At 47.9% G+C, this 21,601-nt stretch overlaps 2 protein-coding genes and 1 pseudogene across 12 annotated transcripts in view; 2 read left to right on the forward strand and 1 right to left on the reverse strand.

Annotated features, from left to right (window-relative positions):
- UBA2 (ubiquitin like modifier activating enzyme 2) overlaps positions 1-9,176 on the forward strand; it is a 36,684-nt gene extending 27,508 nt beyond the window's left edge. For 2 of the 6 annotated variants that reach the window (XR_011543715.1, XR_011543714.1), the window contains exons 15-18: positions 2,541-2,646; positions 4,227-4,363; positions 5,852-6,097; positions 7,369-9,176. Coding sequence is in view for 4 of the 6 variants with exons in the window: in XM_070632543.1 (XP_070488644.1) it covers positions 2,541-2,646; positions 4,227-4,363; positions 5,852-6,033 (425 nt within the window). In the remaining 2 variants the exon portion in view is untranslated. Of the gene's footprint in view, positions 1-2,540; positions 2,647-3,686; positions 4,364-5,851 lie in introns of those variants that run through there. The other 4 variants (XM_070632543.1, XM_008515069.2, XM_070632542.1 and 1 more) reach the window with 2 other exon arrangements.
- Positions 9,177-11,739: 2,563 nt separating this feature from the next.
- On the reverse strand, positions 11,740-12,221 carry LOC139073454 (large ribosomal subunit protein eL30 pseudogene; annotated as a pseudogene).
- The window catches only part of WTIP (WT1 interacting protein), a 79,279-nt gene continuing 69,417 nt past the window's right edge, over positions 11,740-21,601 (forward strand). Inside the window, exons 1-4 of one of the 6 annotated variants that reach the window (XR_011522207.1) lie at positions 11,740-14,938; positions 15,826-15,929; positions 16,176-16,284; positions 20,051-20,152. Coding sequence is in view for 2 of the 6 variants with exons in the window: in XM_070557361.1 (XP_070413462.1) it covers positions 14,278-14,938; positions 20,051-20,152 (763 nt within the window). In the remaining 4 variants the exon portion in view is untranslated. Of the gene's footprint in view, positions 14,939-15,825; positions 15,930-16,175; positions 16,473-20,050; positions 20,153-21,601 lie in introns of all 6 variants that reach the window. The other 5 variants (XR_011522208.1, XR_011522206.1, XR_011522205.1 and 2 more) reach the window with 5 other exon arrangements.

Here is a 21,601-nt window from a genome sequence, read left to right on the forward strand (position 1 = left end):
CCGCAGAACTTTGCCTGTAACTTCATGCTTTTCCCTTAGTTCTAGCCAGCTCCTTTAAATAGGATCTTAAACATGGAAACTGGTCAAGAGTCGCAGAGGCTTAAATGTGGCTCTTCTCCACAAAATACATGTGCTACTGAGGGTGAGACAGCATTTATTTACATATGTTTGGAGTCCTGTATTATAGGCATAATCTTAGGTATTCATAATTCAAGGATGAATAACCCAGTGGTCCCAGCTTGAAGTACTTTACAGCCTGGAAGGAGAGGAGAGATGATCAACAAGTGGATTTAGTACAGTCTAAGAAATACTGTAGAAGGAATGTACAAGATATGAATCAAAGCTTTGTTAAGAAGGGGTCACAGGAGAGACAGGACTCCTGGGCCAGCTCTTGAAGCAGTAAGGACCGTCTGGCAGAGAAGAGAGTCTCTGCTTTTGGGCAGAATGAGCAGCAGCTACAAATGCATGAACATGTAAACAACATAAAAGGCTTTGGGAATGGTCAGTTACTTTGTTTCACTGGAAGGTGGCATAGTGTGGGTTGGCAGTGGTGATGCAGCTGGTGGGCTTTCTGTGGCATGCACGTGATGTGTGTGTCTTCCTCCTCCCCTCAAATTCTACTCCCAACCAGAGTTTAAGCAGGGAAGTAATGTATTTACCTTCTAATATAATCTGCAGAGGGTGAGTTAAGGATGTGAGAGTGGAGGCAGGGAGCCATTTAGAGAGAGGAAAACTGAGGGGAGTGAGGGGTTTTTACTAAGGCAGAAGCAGATGACAGCTTTGAGATTTGCAAGGTCAGAATTTAGGGTGCAGGTGAGAAAGAGTAGCATCCTTAGGCTGGTCCAGGACTGTTACCAGGACTCTGGCTTTACAGGTGATGCTAATTCACCAGGACAGAATACATAGTAACTGTTTCCCTTTTGAAAATGTTGGGTCTGAGGAGTTTGTAGTGAGTGGGAAACGTATGAAAGAGTTTGGGGATAGAAGTCTGGGTAGGAACTGTCATTCTCCAAAGACATTCCAAGTGTATTAAAAAAGTTAAAGTAAGAAATAAATCTGTAAAAGAATTGGAAATTGTCAGTAGTTCATGGGTTTCAAGGTCAAGGTAGGGAGATCCTTTCTAAGAATTTTCCTTATAAGCCATGAAAGGAATGACAAAAACTGAGAAAGAAAAATATGGTTAGATTATGTAGAAAATTAATAAATTTAAACATGATAACTAGACTTTACACGTACAAAATTGCATGTGCTGGGCACTATGGATAAAGATCCACAGGTTCGATACAGCCTGTGCCCCTCACAGAGCAAATATTTAATAAAGTGGACTGAGTGTTGTAAGGAGGGAGTGTGAGTTGGGAGCATGATGAGGAAGCAGTCTTGTACAGTCAGAAGAGAGAGGCATTGGAACATGCAGGAGAGAAAGGACAATCAAGGTATAAAGGCCCTAGAGCAGGTAGGAGGAGGTGTTGATGCCAAAAGTTTGCTTGGAGGGGTTGTTCTTCATTGGGGTATTTATAACCCATGTAGCGAAGGTTTATTGAGTGCTGGTGGGTGCTAAGCACTGTGCACTACACACAGGGGTATTCAGATGAAGCCGAAATGATATGAAGAAGATAGAACTAGGTTGGAGTAATTATTTCGGGAAAGTCCCACCTGGCTCTTCATTGAGAAATACTGAAAATTTCTGTTGAAAAATCCATTCAAATAAAGTGTTCTCATATTTCTGAACTGAAAAATTTGCTAAAAAGTAGTTTGTTGAAGTTGTGGATAATCTCTTTGCAAGTAGAATGTGTTTTGGACAACTCTAAAGGTGGTCTTTGACTTCTGCAGGATTCCAGGTTAATTTCGTTTGAATGGGAAAAGGTTCTCAGAACTTGTCACAGTTTGGTTCCCTTAAAGTAGTGTTGGTAGTGGGTATTGAGGGCTGAATTCCTAGGTGCCTGAGTTTTGTGGGTTAGTGTTCTCAGGCTGCCATACCAAAGTACACCACGGAGTGACTTAAAAAACAACAATTTATTTGCTCCTAGTTCTGGAGACTAGAGGTCTGTAGATCAAAGTGTCAGCAGGTTTGGTTTCTCCTGAGCTCTCTCTTGGCTTCTAAGGACCTCAGGTGGATTACTGTTAGGGCCGACCCCAACAGTCTCATTTTAACTTAATCATCTCTTTATAAAGGACTATCTCCAGGTACAGTTGCATTTTGAGGTACTGGGGTCAGGGCTTCAACATACCAATTTGGAGGGGACACAGTTCAAGTTTTAGTAGGGTTTTAGCCTTTTTTTTTTTTGAGGAAGACTGGCCCTGAGCTAACATCCATGCCCATCTTCCTCCACTTTATATGCAGGATGCCTACCACAGCATGGCTTGCCAAGTGGTGCCACGTCTGCACCCAGGATCTGAACTGGCGAACCCCAGGCTGCCAAAGCAGAACGTGCAAACTTAACTGCTCCACCACCGGGCCGGCCCCAGGGCTTTAGCCTTTTTAAAACTAACGTGACTGCTTGTTATAACTGAAGTATCTAAATTCCTTTCTAATTTTCTAGCTAATAATCACAAGAAGTTGTCAGAGTTTGGAATTAGAAATGGCAGCCGGCTACAAGCAGACGACTTCCTTCAGGACTACACTTTATTGATCAACATCCTTCATAGGTAGGAACTATTAATATTTTAAGTATAAGAAATTATTTGTTTATACAAACTTAAGATAAAGTGGAGAAAAAATCTTTTATTACCCTTAAATCCTACTGTTCATTTGAAACTGCATAGTATATTTACTTGAGTTGGCCACTGAGTGCCCTAGGTTTGACCTACAGAAATATCTGAGAATTCAGAAATAAAAGGGATAGACAAAAAAATGTTTAAGGGTAACTGTCATCAGTGGTGGCTGATGAGAAAAAACTAGAGAGGGTAGAAATTCAGATGTTTGAATAATTAAAATGAAAGGTGAATTCATTTTGATAATTGAACTAGAATAAAAATTTCACTTATTTTTAAAGATCAATTAGAAGAAAAGAAATATTTCTCTCATAAAAGAAATACTTCATTTGTGATCTGTAACAATAACGAGAACATTAAAAATTATCCTATATAGATTACTGAGTCATCTATTTTTCTTCTTCGATTTTACATCCTGCCCATTTTATAAAAAGCTTTCAAAGTGCTTGTATTATAGAATATTTGCATATATATAACAAGTAAAAAACAGATGGTCCTCCACTTTGGTATGTTTATCTGTTGAACAAGGTGCATTTTTGTACATGCTCATTCATAACCCCTAAACTGCACCCTGACCTAGGACTTTGGGGTGCCATCTAACACGTAAAGGGTTGCTACTTGCATCCAGTTGTTTTGCTGATATTGCCATGTCTATGCAAACATATATAGCTTGTGTAGTTGTTTGGAGAGTATTACATTTTATAGACTTGGTTTATAAAAAGCACAAAATGACAGGAAAGACTGAATGTGGGTTATTCGTAATAAGCATAAGTTTCAGAGTCAGTTGAATCAAAGATAGAGTGCTAGGGAGTGATCTCTGGCCTCAATGAGACACCAGTTGGATGTCAGTGGTGTGCTTGTGTTCACTTGTGAAAGAGAAGACAACGAAAGGACATGTACAATAAAATGGAAATATAGCAGATGGTGTCTAAAAGAGGAGGCATAATTAGGGTTTTTCTTATCATATTTTTTAGCTCTCTGGGAACAGAACCCCCCCTTATAACATGTAAGTCTTTTGTTTGACTTTCATGCGTTAAACTTTCATACATGTTTTTGGGAATTCATTACAAAAGCAGGGTGCTACCTGTAAAGATGCGGGGGGAACCCAGAATCCATGCAACGCTATTCATAAAACATGAAATTACTCTGTTTAAGATCAGACTAGAATGTGTAGAATCTTTTCGCGTAATAGCTGAAGAAATAATGCCTACTAGTTAACATTGGGCCGTGGAGTTTTGGACTCAGTGTTCTGCTTTAGCAGTAAAAGTTACTTAACGTTTTTTTAAAAATGCTTTCCTAATTCGAGGGTGCAATGGTATTAGCCATTTGAATTAGAGTTTTCAGTTATCACAAAAGCCTGTTATGTACAGTTTCTTTTTTTAGCTCTTTGAAAATGAGAATATTTGATATGTACGTAGTGTACGCTTTGAAGAACAGTATGTCTCCTTTGCACCTTTGCTTTTGTAAATAGTCATAGTGTCAGTCCAGTTTTATAGTGAGTGGTTCTCTTGCAGTGAAGACCTAGGAAAGGATGTTGAATTTGAAGTTGTTGGTGATGCCCCAGAAAAAGTGGGGCCCAAACAAGCTGAAGATGCTGCCAAAAGCATAACGAATGGCAGTGATGATGGAGCTCAGCCTTCCACATCCACAGGTGAGTCATGGCCCCATTTAGCAGGTTGTTAATTACCCAGCAAGCAAGACTATATAGAAACAAACTGATTATTTTATGAACATTGACCATAATATAGGAATCCATAGAACTACTAGAGGTGTGTGTTGGTTTGGCATTGATTGTTTTAATGGAACTTTGAGTGTGTGAACCATGAAGACGTTTAAGACTGGGGGAAATTCTTGTGGAAAATAGAAACACTTCGTTGTTAGTTGTTAAGGGGTTTTTGCAGCTGGAAGTGTCAGTGACTTTACTAGTGCATAAAGACAGTTTATCTTTACTAGTAATAGTTTTGGATTCTGTATGCCTGTTTTATTTAGGGGCAACAAATCAGTGTATCTGACTAGTTTGAGTGAACAGATGCTTGGTAAATATAGAATTTTAGCATTTTGCAGTTTTCTCAGAACCAATATGACTTTGGTAAAGTGCATCAGTTTCCCTGGGTTTTTGGTGGTGGTGCTTTACTATGCTCAGATTTGGATGTTAACTGCCTGCTCATTTCCCACTCTCCACACACACACACTTTATTCTTTCGTCTGGAAACTAAAGTTAGTGATTTTTTACTTCTGTTTCCATTTCTTTCACCCTGTGTCTTTGGTCTTCTTTGGAATATGGTTGTTCTTGGTTCTGTTCTCTGGGAGTTTTAAAGATGGACTTTGAGACTGTTTAGAGTGTGGCCCACTTGTGGGCCGTGGGCTCATGACCTTTTTTCCCCTCTGAAAGTAGAAGGGTGCATCATCCTCCTTTGAGGAAGGGACTGTGGCAGTTTTTAAAGAATCATAATTTGAAATGTGCATTTATTGATCCCCTACTGTGGATAGGTTTTGGAGGCTACAGCATTGAGTAAGATGGGTACTCTGCCTTTGATTTGGTGGAGCAGGGGGCTGCAAAACCAACTGTTGTGTAAAGTTAAGAGCATGCACTTCAGAGCCACACTGTGTGGGTTTGAATCCTGGCCTCATCTTCTGCTACCATGTGACCTTGAGCAAGTCAATCTCTCTCTACCTCAGTTTCCTTTTCTGGAAAATGGATAGTAATGTTATCTTCTTTATAGGGTTGTGATGATTAAATGAGTTGTTGTATGCAAAGTGCTCAGAACAGTTCCTGGCACATTGTAAGTGCTATCTATATGTTGTTGTTGTTGATGTTTATTATTATTATCACTACCAATATTACAATTGACCCTCTTTTTCTGTTGGAGAAATAGAAAGAAGGAACTCTAGTAATTCCTTTGCGTTAATAATGCTTGTTACAATTTTTTGTTTTGATTAGAAAAGAAATGGTGCTTGTTATAGAAAACATTAAAACAGGACAGAAATATTTAATATGTAAAGCGAAGATTCCCTAAGGGTAGCTATTCTTAAACTTGGTATATATCAGAAGAGTTAGCTTTTCACTTATACAAAATACTAGTGAGCCGCTAGTAACTCCCACACTTTTAACCATTTTTTCCTTTTTTTCTGAAATAAGCACAAGAGCAAGATGATGTGCTCATAGTTGATTCAGATGAAGAAGGTCCTTCAAATAATGCTGACATCAGTGAAGAAGAGAGAAGTCGCAAGAGGAAATTAGATGAGAAAGAGAATGTCAGTGCAAAGAGGTCACGCACAGAACAGACAGAAGAGCTTGATGACGTTATAGCGTTAGATTGAACAGAAGCACCGCTAGAAAGAACGTGAACCCTCTTACTGCGTTAGGTCATCTGGGCAGAACCAGGTTATTGTTATGTCCTTTGTTCCAAAGGGAAAAAATTGATACCAGTGACTTGAAGACGATTCTGCTCCCTTCTAAAGCATTTGTTTGACTAGAACCTTTAGGAACATTGCGGTATGCTGTATTGAAAGTAGGAATATAGTTTTAAAACCCTTTGAACAAAGTGTGTGCATATCCAGTCATGAGATGAAACACCACAATGCATGTTGCCTTTTTAATGTAAATACTCTTAGGTATCATTTAATAGTTTTAAAATATTGTGGTTTAGTAAAGTTGATACCTGGTTATAAATATTATGCCTTTATTTTTGGTTAGAAGAAGAGTTATTTTTAGCCTAGATCTAACCATTTTCATACTCTTAACTGACTGAAACAGATTCAAAGAAGTATCAAGTGCTATGCATTGAGATTTGTTTTTAAATGTTAACTGGCACTATGTATATTAATGTAAAACAATGTTAATTTACTCAAGTTTTCAGCTTGTACTGCCTGGTATGTCTGTGTAAGAAGCCGATTTTTGTGTATTGTTACAGTTTCAGGTTATTTATATTTGATGTTTTGTAAAACTCAGAACTATACTGTACTTATGGACCAAATAAATGGCATCTGCATCCTTGTTCTCCATGCCTGCACAGTGCACGTTTCTGCTGCCTTATTGGGTTTATACATTGTATTTACTGCAGGCATGCTAAATTCTTTCCTTTTAAAAAATTAACTCATCATGGATGTGAAAGTTAAAAGATCTCCGCTGTTTGCCATAGATGAGCTTTTAATGGTTGTGTTGCTTTTTAAATTTGGATTGTAAACCATTAGCTTTTTGTTGAGAACATTTAAGTCATCTTTGCCCAGCCCCAGTAACTTGCAGCCTTGGATTTGAGATTCCAGAGGAGAGTCTTTCCTCCATTCTGCAGTCTTCTCTGGGTTGTCCCCCAGTTCATCAGAGTCCATTCGTGAGTGTACCATTCAGGGCCCAGCTCCAGCCTACAGATCTGGCCAGACCAGCACTGAATGGATCAGCCCTCACATCTCTGCTCTGGGCCATCAGAGGGCCTGAGCCCTGAGGGTACTCTCCTCACACAGATGTGCCTTGAGTTTTCAGATAAGAGAAACCCATGAATCTGTTTCCCCCCTTTTATACCTCTGCCTTTGGTGTTTTTGGCCACAGTCAACTGAATTTGAAATTGATAATTCATTATATTGTTCCACTTTATGTAATTCTTATCCTGCCATCCAGCTTAACTCTTACTCCTTGTTTTGTATCATTTGTAAATTCAGCATGTAATCAAAGCCTTCAGAAAAATCGTGTTGAACAAGACTCACCTCTCAGGAGCATGCTGCTTGATGCCTCCAGGATGGACTGACTGCTAGCCTTCTGATAGAGCAGCTGCAAGCAAGCTGGATTCCCACTCAACCCTATCAGCCTGTGAGGTTCACTTTGCATTTTTAGGTGTTTCATTTTTCTCCAGGAAAAATAATTTCAAAATTACAGAACAATGTAACATAAAAGTGAAATATCCTGGCCTGGAATACCACCTCTCAGAAATAAGTTTTGGTTAACTGGTTGGTCACTGATGATTTTCAGTTTTGAAATTTTGAATTCTGAAAAGCTCTCCAGAAATCTGAATTTTGAAATTCTTCCCATTCCTTAAAACCTCACCCTGCCTTTTTAAAAAAATACAGTTGCCAACAGTGTGTTTCTGGCATTTTGTGTATGTTTCTTTGTTGTTTTCTTTCCCATTTGAATGTATGTGGCAGTAAGTGCCAGTTTGGTCTGTAGAGGTGTGTTTCTGTTTTGGCAGACCGGTGGTTTCATCTTTGCAACGATTCTGTTACTACCTTGTCTAGCAGTTTCTGTCCATTTTCTACCTGTTTCTAGAAAAATCAGAGTTTACCAGCAAGGCAGGTCTGGCCTCAGGGGTCCTGCTCAACTAAACTAAGCAGATCCACGCTGCCTCCATGTCCCTGGGGGCTGGAGACACTTCAGAGCTGGTCTTGTATTCGTGGTTTTCCCATGTGAGTTTTCTTCTCAGTTGGGGAGCTGGGAGCAGGGCTCATTAAGGGTGTTTCCCCAGTAGCTCCGGCCTGAAATACAGCCTGACAAACCATCTTCCAGCCTCAAGGGAGCAGTCTGGTGACTCAAGTTTACTAGAGAGCCCATTGTCCCAAAGATCTGTTCTCATACATGGTGTATACCATGAGAGGATTCTGTATTTTAATATAAAGCCTGAGCCCTTAACAAAATAACTGATTAGGCCAAGATCATCAGTGGATGCCAAAACCTTTAGTAAAAGGCTGCTGAGGAACAGAATCTTCACACAGTGCTCAAATGTTGTGGTGCAGGTAACTTGAGAAAGGAAAGAAAATCAGTCTTGACAATAGACTGATCGGTCACCACTGTAATCAAGTGATCAAACCTAGCATCGCTAATGGAAGAAGCGGATACATGCTTCCTGAGGAGATGATGAAATGAAGAATACAGCAGCGCTTCGGTTAAAAGAAAAGTTAACCCAAGTCTAATCCAGTATGTAGACTTAACCTCCAGCTGACAGGAAATAGAGGGGATAGAGGAACCAAGTAAAGCAAAACTAAGAGGAAACAGTCGGACAAGTAGAGGACATGGGGCCTTCTAGAGCTCAAGTGCAAAATAAATGACTAACAATGCTTGTGACAATTGGAAATTTTAAAATGGAATAAACTAAGCTATAATGGAATTATTTTCTTAGGTATGATAACATTCTTGTAGTGATATAGGCCTGTGTCCGTATTCTTGGAATATTAGGGATGAAGCTTCATAATAACCACAACTTTTAAATGGCTCGGTGAAATATACAATACAAGAAGAAAAAAGTAAAATCAACATTTATCAGATCTAGGTGGAGCCTATATAAGTTCACTGTACTATCCAACTTTTCTCTGAAAGCTTTCATAATAAAAGTGGAGATACATATATATGTGTATATATATATATATATATGTACGGTCTGTATTTTCCTCTTGTGCCTATGTGACTTTTTCAAGTTTTGTACTGAGTATATCTTATGATTGAAACTAGAAAGGCAATAAAGATTATATTAAAAATATAAGTTGGAATGAGAAAGTGTCACAGTGATTCCTGGGTCCAACATCTTGAAGTCAGCTTTACTCATCCTTGTTGCCAGGCTGTGATGTAGGGAGAATTCTCTTTCATTTGAGCCTCCAAAGAAGAGAGCCATGTTTCCAGTAGATTAATGGTCTGCTTAGAAGCTGCCAGAAAGCATTTGGTTCATAATAGATGTTCCAGTTCCTGAAAATTGCCCATTGGCGGCACCAGTGTCTAAAGTGGACTTGCGCTATGGCCAAGGAATGTGGGCAAATTTAAACCCCCTACTAGCCTTTTGTAATATACAGAAAATAAAAACTATTAAAAGTAAATAAAACCCAAAGAAATCAAGGAGGAAAAAATGTTGGCAGGTGTTTCTAGTCATTGTGACTTGTAGAAGCGGTGGAGGCCTCCCATTTCTTTGCATCTTGAAGTAGTGTTCCTGAGGTCCGGAATCTCCATTTGATCATTTTGCAGGAGGTTATATTTGGAGAAGTATTTTTAGAGACATTTTCATACTGGGAATACTGCACACACACTTTTTTTTCCCTGCATCTAATTTAAAATAAATTCCAGCCCAAAGTTTGAGAAGGTTTTAAACTCTCACTAAAAAAATCAGCTGAGTTGAGCTATAGTGCTTTGATGCTGCTGTGCAGTTTGATTATGTTTTGAAGACAGTTACCTCCTGGTAAAATAACATTTTTGGAAGTTTTACTAAGTGTCTCTGACACAGCTTTAAAACTTAAATCTTAGAAGTGATGACTTACTACATAGGGAAAGACTCTGAACAAAAATTTTAGTAGAATGTACCATGCTCCAAGAAGGTCCTCAGGCTTTTTACTTTAGAAATCTTCCAACAATTCACTTAGATTTTCGGAAGATCAATCAGTCTCAGAAAAATGTGGGCATTGTGCACACGTGTCATTCCCTCATCCTAGAAACATGTAGTGCATCCCTACTTGGCACCATGTCGCGCTTCTTGGGAAATGTTGCCAACCTTGCCAGCCTGGGTAGAAACCTTTGAAAGCAGTAAGACACTCAGGGCTGGTGTGCACAGAAACCCAGCTTCTCATCCCACGGCAGCAGTAGGTGGTGAGATGGGGATCTGAGAGCCCACATTCTGTGTGTTACCAAGGTTCCTCCCAGTTGGTCCGAGCTGCACCTTCCAGCACCACCATAAGACATGCACACCCGCCTGGTGCTCAAAAATGCTCCCAAAAGCTGTAGGAATCTGGGCATCCCCAAATAGTTCTTCCCCATGGAGTTGCAGACTGGCTGGGGTCTCTGCAACGTACAGTGTTTGTGCATAAATTCCCATTCCTGAGTGAAGGATAAGGTTTCAGGGCAAGAAAGTGAAAGTCTTTCCAAGATAGCCACTTGCTCCCTGAAGAAGCAATGTAATTGTCAAATCCTAACCCTGATTGTTAGATTGGGGAACCGTCCGTCGTGTCTGTGGCTTCAGTTGTCAATGCTTTGAAACCTGTGCCACCAGAGAGGCCTAAGGGGATACTGGGACCAGGGGAAGTTGATGGTTGAAAGAGCTAGGCCTCAGAGAAGGGGATGGAAAAGTCACCTTGGGCACAACTCCCAGTGGATGGCCTCCCCATGTGTCAGACAGAACATGCGCCTTGAGTCTGGGTCTGGTGCTGTGTGTGTATTGGAGGACTGGCCCCCAGGTAGGAGCTGAGCTGGGAGGGGTACAAGTGGGCTTCAGGTGAAAGATTCCTGCTGCTCTCCCCAGGAAAAATTATTTTAAGGGTAAAGACCACTGCAGGCTGAGTGGAGAGAAAGTGTGGAACCCAGCAGCTCCTCCACGTGGAGTTTGACTGCATGCCATCCTCTTTTCCTCATAACCCAAGTTATCCAAACACATTTGATTGACATCTGACTGGGAAAACCCCTGAACTGTGTCCATAGTTAGGATCCAGACAACATAGACACTACAGATAGATTCAGGAGTCTGATGGAAGCTAGGTTACAAGGAGAGACAACCGGGGGATCTCTCAAAAACTCACCATGAACATGGACAGTCTGGATAGGATCAGCCTCTGGGACCTTACAAGGAAAAGATGGTGGTTCATGAAATTGACTATGGTGGTATTGGCGAATGCTATAAATCAGGGCTCCTGATTTGTACAAATCTCCCCCAGGGTGTTGGTTGGTAAACATTTACCAACACACCACTGGACTCAGAAAGAAAGAGGCCAGAAAGAGGGGCGAACACAGAGAACATCCCTATATCAGTGGAGGACGGAGAAGGCATCAGTGGAGGCTGGGCACTGAGTCCCTGGACGATGCTTCAAATCCCACGAGTGAGACCATGTCCCTTTCCTCTCCCCCACTGCGCTTCCAGACAGAAAGAGCCAGCAAATTGAGATCAAACATTCAACATGCCTCTAGTGAGGATGCCGAAGAAGATGGGGTCTGGGACACATTCAGGTTGTGCATAGATGAGATTACAATTCTGAATACTACTTTGTATTCACTTAACATTACAATGGTATGATTCCCCACATCATTAAATATTTTTAATATATTCATAAATAATTGCTTAATGTATTTCCCACTTCACAGAAGTACTTTATTCTAATATTGAGTATTGAACATCTTATTTATTTATTAAAACTAGTTTTGGTCAATTTTATTAAAGAAAAATTTTGCATGATTTACTTTTCACCAGTCTGTTCTGGCATGCTTCTAACAATATCAGAATCACCTGGATCAATGATAGCCAGTGTGCATTCTCTAGTAATTTCTACATGCTGTGCCCAATTCAATAAATTATTGACACTGTAGTGATGGACACTAGTTTTGGCCAACATGGCATAATACTCTATTTCAGATTTCCTCAAGGCTGGGCAGATGTCGAGGATGACCAGTTTTGCTTTGCCTTGTCTGATCATTTTCAGAGTCCACTTGTACCCCAGCAGTATTTTCCACTTTTCATAATGAATTGGAGCCTAGAGTTGATTGACTCAAGTGACTAATTCTTCTTCTTTGCTGCCACCATCTTCCTGTCTTAGGTGTGGGTCGGCCCCCAACCAAGAACCGCTGCCAAGATAGCTAGGGGATCGAGAAAGCAAACACTTTAGGTAGTTTCTGTTATGCGTTTTTGTTGTTGTTATTTATTTACTTACCATTAGAATAAGTAATGTGTTTTAGCTGACCGTAGCCTCCAATATATTTAAATCTTGAAAGCTCTAAGTGGGCAGGTGGGGATGGAACAGTTATTTAAGAACTACCGTTGAGAGCAGAGCTCCTTCTGAGCTCCTTTTCTGAAGGCTGGAGATCCTAGGACTGTATAGCTGCATAAATAATGTGGTAAACAGTTCTGTGCATGCGCTGTTGTCTGCATTTTGGATCACTTCTCTAGCGTAGAATAGATTCTTGGAGCATCACTGCTTATGAGTGTTTTTGTTCGTGAGGATGTTAATACCACCCAATTGCCCTTCCTAATGGGAAGTACCAACTTACACTCATACCAGTAAAATGTATGCAAGTTTCACCACAGTCTTGCCAATATTTCCTTTTTTAAATGGTAGATAATGTGATCAGTGAAATGTGATATCTCATTGTTGACTTAAATTGTTTTTCCTTTCTCAGAGTGGAAGATCATTTCATGAGATGGCTTCTCTGGATATTTGCTTCCCAAAACGCTTGCCCTCACCTGTGCTTGTCCTACCCCCGACCCTGAACCTGAGGGAGAGGGTGCTGGAATTCTGAAAGCTCTGAGGTGTGCTGGGGAGGAGTTGCTGGGCCAGACATTGCTCCATTGCCAGCTGAGGAGAATGAGCCACAGCCAGCTCCTCAGTTACGTTGAGGCCAGAGGCCCTGGTCTGTTTGCGGGCAGACCACTCCCCATCCAGGCTCCCTGCTCCCTGCGATGCTGTGGGGCCCTCCTCTGAGCAGGGATGCCTGGAAAAGAGAACCCTTCCATTCGAGGTGGTCTTCCTGGATCCACCGGGTCCTGACAGATAATGGCTTGCTCGCCTTCCCTATAAGCTGTCTGAAATATGTGACAAGGGCTTTGTCGCTAGTGTTTTTGGGGACAAAGCCCTAGTCACCTCTTGTGCCCCCGGCCCCCACGTGGCCCCCAAGGCGCCCCGTCCCAGGATCTGTGGCGGCGCAGTGCTTTCAGGAGCATCTCCCTCGCGCCTCACCCAAGACCCTGAGGGCAGATGCTGGCAAAAGGAGTCCTCGCATCTCTTGGTGACCGCCCGTGGCTCAGCCGCCCACTGGCTCAGCCTGAGGCCTGCCTCGGGGGCCTGCGTGCGCCGACCAGGCGCGAGGGCCAGTCCTCAACCAACCCCCGCTCCCAGCACCGGGCGCCTTCCCCACCCGGCAGGCGGGGGCTCTGGAAGCCAGCGCGCAGCCACATGGCCCCGGGCCGGGCTGGGGGTCGCGGGGTCACGCGAGGTCCTGGGGGCGCCTCGGCACGAGACGCACCGTGTCCTCCAGGGTCCCGGAGCGGGTGCAGCTCTTCTGCCCAAGGCTGACCGTGCCCAGCCGAGCGCCTGAAGCGGTGGCGGCGCCGGGACAGGAGATGAGGGAGGATGTGGGAAACGTCTGTCAGCTGCTCCCGTTTCTCCGGCCGGGCCTGGGGGAGAATCCGGGATCTCTCCAGAGGCCAGACGGCCGGGAGCCCCGCCGGGCCGGGCTCTCCCCGCGGCGCCACCGCGCGCCGCTTTCCGACCGAGGACCGGCCGGGCCTCCGCGCCCCTCTGCGCTCCCGGCGACGCGCGGCCACCGCGGCTCCGCCGCCGCCACTCCCCCCGCATTCCAGAGGCCGCAGCGCCGTCTCCTTCCTCGCATTCCTCCCCCCACAAAGGAGTCCCTCCGCCCCCGGCGCGGCCGCGGGAGGAGGGGGCGCGGCCGGCGCCGCCGAGCGCACATTCCTCCGCCGCGCGCGCCGCCCCGCCGAGCGCCGCGGCCCCCGGACGGCGCGCGGCGGCGGAGCGACCCCGGCCCGGCGCCGGCCCCGCCCCGCCCCGCGCCCAGGGGTCCCGGGGCGGGCTCCGGGCTCGGGCGGACGATGCGGCGGCGCGGCCGGAGCGGCGGCGGGAAGCGGGGGCGGAGGTGACGCGCTCGGGCCGGCGGGCCGGGCCATGCAGCGCTCCCGGGCGGCCGCGGACGAGGCGGCCCTGCTCCTGGCCGGGCTGGCCCTGCGGGAGCTGGAGCCGGGCGGCGACTCCCCGGGCCGGGGTCGGCGGGGGCCGCGGCCCGCGCCGGGGGACGAGGCGGCGCAGGCGCAGGCCCGCCGAGGGAAGGGCGGCGGCGGCGGCGAGGCCGGGGCGGACGGCCCGAGCCGCGCCGAGCGAGGCCTGCGGCGCGCGGCGGCCCCCGAGCTCAGCGCGCAGCCTGCGGGCAGCCCGCGGGCCAGCCTGGCGGGCTCGGACGGCGGCGGCGGCAGCGCCCGCTCCAGCGGCATCAGCCTGGGCTACGACCAACGCCACGGCAGCCCGCGCCCCGGCCGCTCGGACCCGCGCCCCGGCCCCGGGCCGCCGTCGGTGGGCAGCGCCCGCTCCAGCGTGTCCAGTCTGGGCTCCCGCGGCTCGGCCGGCGCCTACGCCGACCTGCTCCCGCCCGGCGCCTGCCCCGCGCCGGCGCGCTCCCCGGAGCCCGCGGGGCCGGCCCCCTTCCCGCTGCCTCCGCTGCAGCTGCCCGCGGCCCGGGAGGGCGGCCCGAGCGCGGCGGAGCGGCGGCTGGAGGCGCTGACCCGAGAGCTGGAGCGGGCGCTGGAGGCGCGCACGGCGCGGGACTACTTCGGTGAGTCTGGCCCCGTCCGGGATCGCGGGCGGCCCCGGGGTCGGAGGCCGGCTGGGCCGAGGCGAGCTCGGGGTGGGCCGGGGCTCGGCGTGGGCCGAGGGGCCGGGATGGGACAAGCGTGTCTCCAGGGGCGCTGGGGAGCCGGCGACGTTAGTTGCGCGGCGGGCGTGTGAGTGCGAACCGCCGGGTCTGGGGTTTATTTGGAATAGCGGCTCCGCCTCTGGGTCTCCCGGCCGGAGAAGGTATTCTGGCAGAGTGAGGTGATGTGCTCCTGTTCCTAACTTCATGACAGAATAAGCCGATCTCGGGTAGTTTCTTCTTGATACCTGCCACTCTGCTCGTCCTAGTCCATGCTTTGTGGTTAGCTGATCAGCCAAGCTGTGTAGGGACCCCTGCCGTCCTGGGGTATCTCCCCCCAGCAGTATGGGGTGTGGACAGGAGCAGGGAGGTGGAGCGGTCCAGCTACCCCCAGATACCCCGCCTGACCTGAGGCTTTGGCGATGGTAGCGGCTGGAGGTAGAGTGTGTGGGGGAGAGGACGCCCACCCAGAGGGGGAGGGGACCAAGCCGCTCACACGGGGCTGTCCTCGCTCTGGGTTGTGCAGTGTGTATGGGATGTTTCCACAGGGAATCTTGCTTCACAGCGTTTGCAAAGCCCAGCAGTCTCTGACAGCCTCCATTTCGCGGTCTGACCCTGGTTCCCTGATCCCTGGTCCTTTGGACCATTCCTAGGACTCTCAGGCTTGAGGTTCTGAGGAGAGGCCTGGGGAGGGGGCTTGCTTCCCTCCGGTACTGAGAAGCAGGACGGCTGAGCGCCTGGCTTCCGTGGTTATGGTGCTTGCGACTGAGGCTGTCCTGGAGTATGTATCTTTCATACATTCATTCCAGCTAGCAGCTCAGGACCGCCCTGAACTGGATCTTGAGAGAGGAGGAGGCTGTGACAGGCCAGATGAGGGCATTCCAGGCAGAGGGAAGAATGTGGGCGAAAGGAGGCAAGTAAAGATGTGGATTGTTCCAGTATGCTCCCCGGGCTTGCAGCCCAAGAGGGGTCAGGTGGTCAAGGGAGTTTTTGGGCCATGGGGTCAGCCTGCTTTTGGGAGGGGGCTCACCGAAGGGTTTCATGCTCATCCGGGGGCGGCCGGGTGAGAATGTGTGGTCTGGTAGTTCTTGTGGCCGCTGTCACATGGCCTGGGAGCAGGGAGATGAGTTAGGAAGCTCTTGCCTCTCTTGCCACGCAGGTACCAGGAGCAGAAGCTGGGACTCTCTTCTGAAAACAATGACTTCCAGTACTTTCTCCATGGGAGACTGCCCATTTTCCTGTCCCACACACTGCAGGCCTGGGTGGAGGTGTGTTCTGTGGGCCTCCGTGGCTACTCAGAATCTTGGTGTGAAGTCGAGGTGGCTAGACCCAGGCAGGCAGTGGGAGAAGCGGAGAGCTGATGGTACAAGACCATAGGGGCTAATGGGTTGGCCTTCCCAGAGGGAGCCGCCACTCAGCTCAGCTCCAGCCCATTGAAGCCACCTGGGAGTGGGAGGTGAGCCATGATAGATCTTCGGTTTTTCAAGAGAAGCCAGATCTAAGTTACATTTTCCTGATTTTTAAAAATATGGGCAAATATTTGTTTGAACTTCTGATATTTGACCTTTTGGAGCTATAAAAGTGGCAATTTCCTACAATTCAACCCGAATAGTACAGAATTTTACAAAAGGAAGTCTGCACGAGCTCAGTGATCTCTGGCAAACCTCATCTTTCAGATGTGTTCCTTCCACTCTGTGCTCTCCCTTCTTCTCCTTGGCCCTGACGCCAGCTGACCTCCTGGTCCCTCTCTGCCATTCACTGACACCTTTGGAACTTTCCCCTCTCTCCTCCCGAGTTCCACTGCCATTAGCCAGCAAACAGCCCCAGGCTTCTGGAACCTCTTTAACTTTGGTGACCTCTCTGCCTTCTCTTCAGCCACCCACTCCCAGGGCCACACCCTGTTTTTGCTTCACTTCAGCAGCCTTCGGTTCTGACTGCAGCCCGCCTCTCAGCGTCTCTGATTCCTCTGGTGGCCGTCTGCCCTGTGGAGCCCTGACTCCGAGTCCGGGCTGCGGCTCCTTTGCTGCTGCTGTTCCAGGCAGCAGATGGATGGTCGGCACCTTCTGTGGTTTTCTGGTGCCACCCATCTCTCTAAGCCTTGGTCAGTTTCCTCTTTTATTCCCTCAACAAACTGCTTCTCTCCTCCGGCCCCTGCCCTTGCTTTCTACTTTGCTGAAAAAATTGGGGTCAGCAGTTGCAGTCTGTTCCTCTGGCTTCCTGTTCCTTACCCGCAGGCTCTCAGGTACGCATCCAGATCTGAGGATAAGGGTCCTTCCGTCTGCAACTCCACCTCCTCCATCTTCTGCTTTCCTCTTTCCAATGGCTCTTTTCCTTTGCTTGTAATATGTACAAGGGTCTTTCATTAAAAAAAAAAAACCCAAACAAACACAAACCTACATGGCCACAAGGTCTCGTCAGCCCTTTCATCTCATCTTCTCATCCCCGTGTCTAGTTGGCATTGTCTTTGCGTATCTGCGTCTGCTGTCCCCTCAGCCATCTGCTGTCTCCTCTCACTGAACTGGCCCAGCTCTTGCACAGGACCGACGACTCCCCAGCCCCAGCAGGTGTCTGCCAGGCCTCGTTGGTCTGGATCTCACTGCTCCGTCCCACAGCTGGAGTCAACTCTCCTTGAAACGTTCTACTCCCTGAATTTTGGACATTACCTCATGCTCCTGGTTCTCCTCCTTCCATGTATTTTTATTAAAGTGATGCAAACACATATTTAGAAAAAAAGCCAACAGAACCAAAAAACTAAGAATACAAGGTCACAGCCTCCCCTCTTGCCCATCTTCCTGTCTTGCTTTCCACAGGCAACCGACTTCGTTTGCTATTCTGGTAACTTAGGGAGGTGACAAGGTCAGGTATTCGAAGTTGATGGACAAGAGCAGAGGTGTGAGTCATTTTCACTTTAGAAAGATAAGTGTGCCTGCATTTGGGGGGCGACTTCTGGGGGGCCAGGCTGGAATGCGTGAGAGACTGTGGAAGCAGCCCTTGCGATGAGAATTGAAGATGTTCTGAATCAGGCTAGTGGGAGTGAGGGGAGGGGGTGGAGTCAAGATTAGGGAGTAGAGGAGCTGAGAGTTGGAGCTGGAGGTGAAGGAGGGAGAGGGTAGGCTGTGGTGCTCCCTCAAACCTGGCTATGCAGAAGTGCCATTCCTGGAGTGGGAACCCAGGGGCAAGAGCAGTTTTGTGGGGAGCCTGTAGCTTTTCTCTGGACCTGGAGCGGTCTGAGGCCATGCGGGACGTGAGTCAGTGACTCAGGAGAGTGGTCCAGGTTGGGGCAGAGCGCCGGGAGCCTTCCGTGGGGTGACCGGTTAGGAGCATGTTGGGACTGCCCAGGGAAACCTGCAGACATGGTGTTTGGCTTCTGTGTCTTCAAAGCATTTAAGTTAGTAATTAATTTTAGCTTGGGAAGATTTCACCTATAAATCTAGATGTCTAGCTTTTCTTGACAAATTGGTCTTTAGCAATGCTGGGCCCGCATCCCCACCCAGTAGCCGTCAGCAGAGCCGAGGCGTGGCTGCAGCTTGTGGCGGCCATGGCTCTCTTCTCTGTTTACCTGGGTCCCCACCAGCCAGCTTTGCACACCTGCTTGGTTTTCAGGGCGTCTGAACTGGCCCTCCCTTCCCTGGGGAGACCGTGGCGTGGGAAGCCCAGGACGGAGCAGGGGAGTACCCACCGGGGCTGGGGAGGGAGAGGAACCAGAAAGCCAGGTGTGGGTCGTATCCCGGAAACCCAGGAGGAGGAGAGTTCCCCCTCCAGCAGCATCAGAACGGGAAGTCCGTGGATCTGCATAGTCAAGAGATGACTGAGTGTGGACGAAGTGGTTGTTCTTGACTGAAGGAAGGGGGGAAATGGGGTGGCTGATGGGGGAGGGAGAGATTTTTTAAGACGGGAGAAGCTCAACCATGGTTAAATGTTAAGGAGAGAGATCTGGTAGGAAGCAAGAGGGAGAGGGTGAGGGTATCATGTCCTGGAACAGCCAGGACACTTAGGGTCTCGATGGCAGGTGGAGCCCATCTTCATGCCCTATGTGGGGTGCCTGGGAGACCACTGGTAACTCTGTGAGGGGGACTTCTGATGTCTGGCTGCCCGTCTCTGGTTTGGGTCTCCAGGAGGGCTGGCTAGAGAGCCTCCAGGGCTTTGCCCTGGCATTGCTGGTCACCCCCTCCAGCCTTCTGAGCACCTCTCCCCCCTACCCCCCGCCCGATGCTGCCAGGGGTGGCCCCTGATTCCATCCAGTTAACCTAGATGTCTGCATGGAAACTTCCCTGCCTTATTTCCTTTCAGCTTTTGCTCAAATATCGGCTTGTCTGACCCAGCCTCTGACCACCCTGTTTAAGAGTCACACACTCAGACATATTCTTCATCAGCCTTATTTTCCTCCATAGCACTTGTTTCCCCCGGAGATGTTATCTGTCTGTTTGTCTGTCTCTCTCCACTGGAATACAGGCTGGAGCACAGCCTCCTTGAGGGAGGGCTTGACTGGTGCATCGTAGGACCTCCAGCCCCTAAGTTGTGCAGGGCACGTGGCAGGCCATCATGTCCATGCTCTGACTGAATGAGAGGGTAGATTAATCTCATGCTACAGATGAGGAAAGTGGCTGGGGAGGGTCGGCGACTCTGTCCTGGCGGTGCCTGTGTGGGCTTCATTCTTTTTGGTTCATAGACAGCAGAAAGGATTTTCCCTCAGTCCAAGAGCAGGTCCCAGGTGAAGGGGCTCAGAGTGACTTTCTAGGTATGAACATGTCACCATGATTTTGATGGCGAGGACAGCATCAGTTATCTCTGACTCTGTGCCAGGCACTCTGCTAAACTCAATCTTCCCAACAACAGCAACAAACCCTGTTTGTCAACAACAAGCGCTTCTTGGCCCCATGTTGGCCATTTGTAACCGAGTGACGGAGGCCCAGGGAAGTTCGCCTGCCCAGGGTCAGGCGCGTGGGCAGCATTGGGACTGGGAGTGGGGTGCATGTCCATCCGGCTCCACGGTCACTGTGCTGACCGCTGCTCTCTCTGCCTCTCCTCCCCTAGGCATCTGCATCAAGTGTGGGCTTGGCATCTACGGAGCAAGGCAGGCGTGCCAGGCGATGGGGAGCCTGTATCACACCGATTGCTTCACCTGCGACTCCTGTGGTAGGTCACCTCTTCCCTGTCCCCTTGCACCCTGGACCCCCTTGCACCTAAGTCCCAGGCAGATGGACCACCCGGCTCTGGCACAGGCTGGAGTGTGGAGGAGGCTGAGTTGTGGCCGCTTTCCCTCTGGGCCTGGCCTGTTTGAGGGACCCGGGCCGCTGGGGACGTCTGCTGGGCCCAGGGGAGGCAGGTGTGGGGCCAGGGAGGAGCCTTTGCTGGCCGCAGGGCCGGGCTGCCCTCTGGCCCTCGGCTTCGGAGCCTCCGTCCTGTGCGGGGTGTTGGCGTCTCCCGGCTGCTTGACGGGGCGCGAGGAGCAAGTGCCTCTATCTGCCTGGACATGGGGCCGATATTTCTTCCTCCTGTAATTTTATTTTTTGTCTCAGTTTTACACACAGTTTAAAGTATAACTGTTATTATATAACCTAGAGAAAGTTATAAAAAGAAAAAAGCAACTGTAATCTGACCGACCTAATAAATCTGCACTCTTGATTTTCCTACTGTTCCCTGACTTTGCCCCAAGCAGCCATCTTTTATTTATCTACCCTAAACATTTTAATATTTTATTCTATAAAAGTAGAATATATGCACAGTGTTAAGTCAAACAGTTGTGAAAAGCTATTTTTGCAACAGCAAAAACCACTTATCTTTCCACTCCTGGTCCTGTTTGCTGGCGGCAGCCGCCTCGGACTTTTCGGCAGTTTCTTCTAGGGGACATCTCCCTCTCACCAACCCGTCCACTACTATTTCTTGATATATCAATTTTAGGCAAGATTTACCTAGTTCTGCTGTGATCAGTGAGGAAGAGCTTCTCTCCTTCCGTCTTGTTCATGTGGTCAGATCGTAAGTTGTGGTTAAGTCAATAAACCAGATTTATGTTGCTGTGACTATATAAATATTATTCACTGCAGAGCCAAGAATTATGCTGTGATTACATCACCCTTTTTCTACAGTCTTTTACGTTTCCTGGAGTTTTTTCTTTTTTAACCTTTTTCCTCCTTGTATTGTCTAGCTTTATCATATCTTCAGGGTTTTTTCCCTCCCAAATGCTCCATTATATCAGGCATTCTCTGAGTTCCCACTGGGAGCCCCTGGCCTCTTGTCAGTCTGAGCCAGTTGCCCTCTAGACCTCTGTGGAGTGCTCATTCTGTGCCTTCCCATGTGGACTCCCTGGATTTCCTGGAAGCTTTTAGCTGCAGAAAACAGAGAAGTTGCTGAAAAAGCTTAAACTTTAAGAATATTTCTTGGCTCACTGAAGTGGGATTCCAGGAACAGGGCTGGCTTCAGGCTGGGATTGATCTGGTCACTGAAGCCCTATGATTAGCTTGGCTGAGTTTCCCTTGGGTTTGGCTTATCCTTGTGGCAACTTCTCTCATGGTGGTGAAACGTCTAAGGCAGCTTGAGACTTCCGCTGGCCTACCCCTGGTCTGGAGGAAGAAGGGGCATCTCTTC

The sequence above is a fragment of the Equus przewalskii genome, chromosome 9 (genome assembly GCF_037783145.1).
Source record: "Equus przewalskii isolate Varuska chromosome 9, EquPr2, whole genome shotgun sequence".
Lineage (NCBI taxonomy): Eukaryota > Metazoa > Chordata > Mammalia > Perissodactyla > Equidae > Equus > Equus przewalskii.